The 7,055-nt window shown below is 43.3% G+C and overlaps 1 protein-coding gene across 1 annotated transcript; it reads left to right on the plus strand.

The window, feature by feature from the left end:
• Window positions 1-978: 978 nt before the first annotated feature.
• Window positions 979-1,929, plus strand: LOC131816848 (olfactory receptor 3A10). The gene has a single exon (XM_059149919.1). The coding sequence runs from the start codon at window positions 982-984 to the stop codon at window positions 1,927-1,929; it is 948 nt and encodes a 315-aa protein (XP_059005902.1). The 5' UTR covers window positions 979-981.
• The last annotated feature ends 5,126 nt before the right edge of the window (window positions 1,930-7,055 follow it).

Consider the following 7,055-nt stretch of genomic DNA (forward strand, 5'->3'; position numbering starts at 1 on the left):
ATTGTGGATTTGGGGAGTCAGACAGTCTTGGGTTTGAAGACTGGGCTACTTATTTAACCTTTTAAAAACCTCAGTGTCCTGATAATATAGATATAATAGCAGCTACCCATAGAGCCCTGTGAAAATGAAATAAAATAATGTTATTTAATTTATTTATTTATAATATTAAATAAAATTAAATATGAAGTTCTTAGCACAACACTCATAGTTTACACTTTAAAAACGCTATCCATGCTCTCTTAAATTGCTTTCATGACTTCCATATTTAGCCTCTGAGTATTTCTGTACTTTGGTCTGCTCCTTGATCCTTTCCTTCTCACTCTCTCTTGCATCTCTTTTTTTATTTCATCCTCCTACTGTTCTTTATGCTGTTGCTACTCTTCTATAATGTCCTTTCTAGAACATCATACATTCATCTATTCATTGAGCTAGTCAAAACTACTGTTCAGGGGCGCCTGGGTGGCTCAGTGGATTAAGCCGCTGCCTTCGGCTCAGGTCATGATCTCAGGATCCTGGGATTGAGTCCCGCATCGGGCTCTCTGCTCAGCAGGGAGCCTGCTTCCCTCTCTCTCTCTCTCTCTGGCTGCCTCTCTGTCTACTTGTGATTTCTCTCTGTCAAATAAATAAATCTTAAAAAAAAACAAAAAACAAAAAACAAACTACTGTTCAGTCACTCTATACCAACACAACCTCAATAGCTATTAAAAATGTTGTGAGGTAGCCAGTGCCCTATACCACAGAGTAGTTTCTTCTGCCCCAGTCCCTTCCCTAGCATCCTCTGGACTTGAGCCTGAAAAAGCAATTAAAGGGTTCATGTCTGGCATCATGGTGCTTCCAGGAGACCACTCAAGCTCTAGGCTGGTAGGTGCTCACGCCACAATCCCCAACATCCAGTAGTCTCAGATTAGGTGCCTACTATGTGTCTCTCTCCTCCTGTGGCAGGTTCAGGTCTTTTCCCACTGCAGAGCTCAGAAGCAGTCTATGGAGCCAGGTGCCTGGAGGAATAGGACAACTGTCACTGAGTTCATCCTTCTTGGCCTGACAGAAAACATAAGACTGCAACCCATCCTTTTTGTCATCTTCCTCTTTGCCTATGTAATCACTGTTGGAGGCAACCTCAGTATCCTGGCTGCCATCTTTGTGGAGCCCAAACTCCACACGCCCATGTACTACTTCCTGGGGAATCTGTCTCTGCTAGACATCGGATGCATCACTGTCACTGTCCCTCCGATGCTGGCATGTCTCCTGGACCACCAGTGCAGAGTTCCCTATGCTGCCTGCATTTCACAGCTCTTCTTTTTCCATCTCCTGGCTGGTGTGGACTGTCACCTCCTGACAGCCATGGCCTATGACCGCTACCTGGCCATCTGTCAACCCCTCACCTACAGCACCCGCATGAGCCGTGAAGTCCAAGGAGCCCTGGTGGGCATTTGCAGCACCATTTCCTTTATCAATGCTCTGACTCACACAGTGGCTATATCTGTGCTTGACTTCTGTGGCCCTAATGTGGTCAATCACTTCTACTGCGACCTCCCACCCCTTTTCCAGCTCTCCTGCTCCAGCACCCATGTCAATGGGCAGCTACTTTTCGTGGGGGCCACTTTCATGGGGGTGGTCCCCATGATCCTCATTTCAGTGTCCTATGCCCATGTCACCGCTGCAGTGCTACGAATCCGTTCAGTGGAGGGGAGGAAGAAAGCCTTCTCCACATGTGGTTCCCACCTCACTGTAGTCTGTATCTTCTATGGAACTGGCTTCTTCAGTTACATGCGTCTGGGTTCGGTGTCAGCCTCAGATAAGGACAAGGGGATTGGGATCCTCAACACTATCCTTAGCCCCATGCTGAACCCGGTCATCTATAGCCTCCGCAACCCGGATGTTCAGGGTGCCCTGAAAAGGGTGTTGACGGGGAAGCGACCACCTGAATGAGAAAGCGGGACACCAGCATGCCCCTAAGCACCCACTGACTTTCTCATGCTGAAGGTGTGGATGTGGGCAGTGGGGATATTCAGGGGTGGCTGGAAGGATAGGAAGAAAGTAGATAGTATGGACCAGAGTAGAATATGGTTTACCTTGGACTGGGGAGAAAAGCTAAAGCTGGTGGAAGATGGATCAAAGGGAGGGGGGAGAAAAGCATAATGCCTGTCAGGAAATGGGACGGAAATTGGCTATTTTTAAAAATTTAATGAGTATTTAATTGAAACATGTTTAAAATGCTAATAAAAGCAAAATGTTTGCATCCTCCGCCCGCCTTTTAAGATAAAATATATCTGTACTGGAGAATGGGGTATGGTTTTTAAAAGATTCTTCTTCAGGAAATAAACCCAGGACTGTGAAACTAAATTGAGGTTTGACATAGCCTAGGAATAAAGTGTTAGGACCCACCAGCATCTTCTTCAGAGCAACATTATCAAATACTTGTTTCCAAAGCCAGGGTCTCCATCCTGAGTAACTATTAGGGGGAACACCACATTTTCATGTCTGTGTGTGAGCTAGCTGACTCACAACTCCTCCGCCAAAAACTGAGGATGGATATTACATATTTCAGAAGAAGCACCCAGAATAGCAAGTTTTTTTTAATTGGCAAAATAAAATTTTGCCAATTTTTTAAAATTGACAATATACAATACACAAAATACAGCCAGTATATATATTGATATATAATGGGCATTCTGTTTAATATGTGTACATACTTAGCAAAGGTGAGGAGGGAAAGGAATATGGAGATAGTGTTTGCAGTTTACCAGTGAATGAATATTAGAAACCAGGGTTTTGCCAAAAGAGAAAAGCTAAGGCAATCCAGAGAAGAACAGTGAATAGAATAATAGCCCGTTTCGTGTCCTGTCATGACTATCTCTAGAATTTTTTCTGTGAACCATTTCAGACACTTCCTGGCCTAGAAGTTGAAAGTCTGAGAAGAGTAACCTTACTTGGCATGCTTATTAATTGCTTGAGGAGGGTAGCATGGAACCCTGAAGAATATTTCCCAAATCAAATGGATCAACAGTCATTCTCCAAGTCCAGTCACCTACTAGGTCCTGCTAAACAGTCCCTAACACTCTCTTCTACCCACACCTTTGTCCTTCTGCAGACAACTGCTTCCTGATTCAGGCCTGTGCCATCCAGTCCCACTGGGACTCCCGCAGTGACCTCTGAGTCTGTACTCTCCCCGCCACAAGCTGCTCTCCACACGTGCCTGATTAACCCCTGGAGATATATCTGTCCCATATCATTCTACCTTGAAAAGCCACTGATTTCACTGATTTCTGACCATGATATCACATCCAGACCTCTGTGGTGTGCATGGCCCTCCCTCCGTCATCTCTTCCTGCTTCTCCACTCAGTCTTGAACTCTTAGCCACAACCTCTCACTCAGGGAGGGCTTCTCCTTGCTAGGTGACTCCTCTGACAGACTGTGTCCTGAGCAGCAAGACACCATCATCAACTTTTCTGGATTCCCTGCAGCCTCTTTTGCTCTCTGAACTACATCATTATCTCCTGAAAGACAGGAACCATTTTTAATATCATATTGTGTTCTCCATATACCTAGCATAGTCCTGAGTACAGAAAACAATTTTGCAGACTGATTAATTAGTAATAGGAAGCATGACCTATGGAAAGAAATTTGTTTTCTCATGGGAGACCAGTGTAACTGCTAGATGTTTTCAAAATGCTAAAGGTACAGCCATTTTGAAAAACTGTAGATTTTCTCAAAGAGTTAAAAACAGAGCTACCCTATGACTCAGCAATGGCACTACTGGGTATTTATCTCAAAGATACAGATGTGGTGAGAAGAAGGGCCATACGCACCCCAATGTTCCTAGCAGCAAAGTCCACAATAGCCAAACTGTGGAAGGAGCCAAGATGCCCATCAACAGGCAAATGGATGAAGAAGATGTGGTTCATATACACAATGGACTATTAAAATTACTCCGCCATCAGAAAGGATGAATATCCACCATTGGCATTGATATGGATGGAACTGGAGGAGATTATGCTGAGTGAAATAAGTCAAGCAGAGAAAGACAATTATCATATGGTTTCACTTATTTGTGGAACATAAGGCATAGCATGCAGGACATTAGGAGAAGGAAGGAAAAAATGAAGAAGGGTAGTCAGAGGGAGAGATGAAGCATGAGAGACTATGGACTCCGGGAAACAAACAGGGTTTTAGAGGGGAGTGGGGTGGAGGGATGGCTCAGCCCAGGAATGGGGATTAAAGAGGGCCCAGATTGCATGGAGTCCTGGCCATTATACGCAAACAAGGAATCGTGGAACACGGCATCAAAAACTAGTGATGTACTATATGGTAACTAATGTAACATAATAAAAAAATTATTTTTAAAAAAGTGCCAAAGGAGGTTGGTAACCTGCATGGTGTCCTGGTGGTGACAGTGCAGTTCCAGGCTCAGAACCCCTCTGCATCTTGTGGCTGCAGGGCCAGGGCCAAAAGAAGGAGGCCAGAGGCCCCATAGCAGCTCAGACAAGGTGGCCCAATGCCTACCCGCCAGGTGCATTCAGGGTCAGCAGGCCTTCAGGCACGAGCTGTGTACTCTGCATCTTCCATTCCACAAACCGAATCCGCAGTGCTCTTTGCGAACGAGGGCAAGGTGCTTCCTCGATTTTGGATGCCAGACGAATACAAGCCACAGCCACAATCTGAAAGAACCCCTTACTCAATAAAAAAGTTGTTAGATTACAGCACTATCCAATGCAGTTAGGAAAAAGGGCCCCTCTCAAACTTTAATGAACTTACTGTGATGAAGAAATTGCAGGACACAACTGGGACAACTTTTGGTGAAATGAAAGTATGATTCACATTTCTAGGCCCCCCCTCAAATACCCCAAAGGTCCAATATTAGGGGGATACAAAGATATAAAAGGAAAAGGAAAAAAACAAAAAACAAAAAAACAAAACCTTCCGCTTGGTGAAATAAAGACAATCATTGAGTTTCATGTAAAAGAGAGAAGCTTTCCTGACTGCTTATGAACCATATCATCTCTCCTCAGAACTAAGAGACACTGCCTGAAGCTAAGACAAAGAAGAGTCTCCTTCCTGCAGAGAATTAGAAAAAGAGCATTTGGGGCACCTGGGTGACTCAGTTAGTTAAGCAACTGCCTTCTGCACAGGTCATGATCCTGGAGTCCCAGGATTGAGCCCCACATTGGGCTCCCTGCTTCTTCCTCTGACTTCTCCCAACTCATTCTCTCTCTCTCTGTCTCAAATAAATAAATAAAATCTTAAATAAAAGGAAAAAAAAAGAGAGAGCATTTAGTTGCACAAGCTGACCATCAAGCCAGGGCATGAAATCTGATAAAACCCAGATACCAGGATCTATTTAACATCAAGCACATTACAGAGGAGGGGTTCTAATGAATAAGTAATCGTATGTTATGACAAAGTGTTTGTCTTTCTTTAATTCATGGTCTGAAGTGAATAGTTTGTTTTAGGACTACCTTTAGGTACTGGGAATATTGTTATTTACCCTAAGTCGTATCATGTCTCAGAAAGCTACTTCTCCCCCAGTGGAATCTAAAGTAAATAGCTTTTAACTCTGCTATGCACATATGAGCTATTCGTGTTTCATGTGAATAATTTGAATAGAAAGCACATTTTTGGTTAAGAAATGTGCATGCATTAACATGAGAAGATGTATCGCATCTATTGCTAAACTGAGAAAGTGATGATAATGTGATATGTGTATGTGTGTGGGGCAAAAAAATCCCGGACAACAAATCTCAGGCTATAGATGGTGATTCCCTCCGTGGAAGAAGGTAGGACTGAGAGCTATAGGAAGTGGAGAAGCACTTTGCTTTTATGCTATCTACTTTTATTTGAAGTTTTTTTAAACTGGATTCTGTAATTTAAAAAAACAAACAAGGGACTCCTGGGTGACTCAATCAGTTAAGTGTCTGCCTTCTGCTCAGGTCATGATCCCGGGGTCCTGGAATCGAATCCTGCATCGAGCTCCGTGATTGTGCTCTCACTTGTGCTCTCTCTTTCTCTCTCTCTCTCAAATAAATAAGTAGAATCTTTAAGAAAATTAAAAACAAAAAAATTGTTTATTTAAATTTAATTAACCAAGTTATAGTACATTATTAGTTTTTGATATAATGTTCAGTGATTCATTAGTTGAGTCTAACACCCAGCGCTCATCATAGCACATGCCCTCCTTAATGCCCATCACCCAGTTACCCCATCCCCCACCCTCCTCCCTTTCCCCAAACCTCAGTTTGTTTCCTTGGAGTCAAGAATCTTATATGGCTTGTTTCACTCTCTGATTTCTTCCCATTCAGTTTTCCTCCTTTCCCCTATTGTGCTCTGTGCTGTTTCTTATATTCCACATATGAGTGAAACCATATGATAATTGTGCGTTGATCAGAGGAACACAATCAGAAAAAAAAAAAAAAATTTTAAGTACCGATAGTGACAATGTGGAGTTGGGAAGGCAAGATGAGCTGACATATTCCAGATGTCATCAGTTACTTTGTGAACTTTTTTTTTAAGATTTTTTTTTAATTTATTTAACAGACAGATCACAAGTAGGCAGAGAGGCAGGCAGAGAGAGAGAGGCGGAGGAGGCAGGCTCCCCGCTGAGCAGAGAGCCCGATGTGAGGCTCGATGCCAGGTCCCTGGGATCATGACCTGAGCCGAAGGCAGAGGATCTAACCACTGAGCCATCCAGGAGCCCCACTTTGGGAACTTTTGAGGACATCCAGGATCGATGTATCAAGCATAACAGATGTCATTTTATACACATTGGGCATCTACATACAAGTACTTGGAAATGCTTTCCTACACACTCCGTGTTGCCTCCTTCCCCACATCTGTCCTACCATCCAGAGGCTTAATCATTTGTCCAGCACAGAGAGAGGTACTCTTAGGACTCAAGAGAATTACAACAGTAGTTCATTTTCTCTTATTATTCTATTAGCATATAACAGTATTTACAAAGCAATTTGAAATCTGTTCTCATTTGAATGTTGCAACTGTACAATTGAATGTCACCCACAACCACAACCAGGGCCAGGATTGCAGAGTAAGAAGACCTGTT

The sequence above is a fragment of the Mustela lutreola genome, chromosome 15, assembly GCF_030435805.1.
Source record: "Mustela lutreola isolate mMusLut2 chromosome 15, mMusLut2.pri, whole genome shotgun sequence".
Lineage (NCBI taxonomy): Eukaryota > Metazoa > Chordata > Mammalia > Carnivora > Mustelidae > Mustela > Mustela lutreola.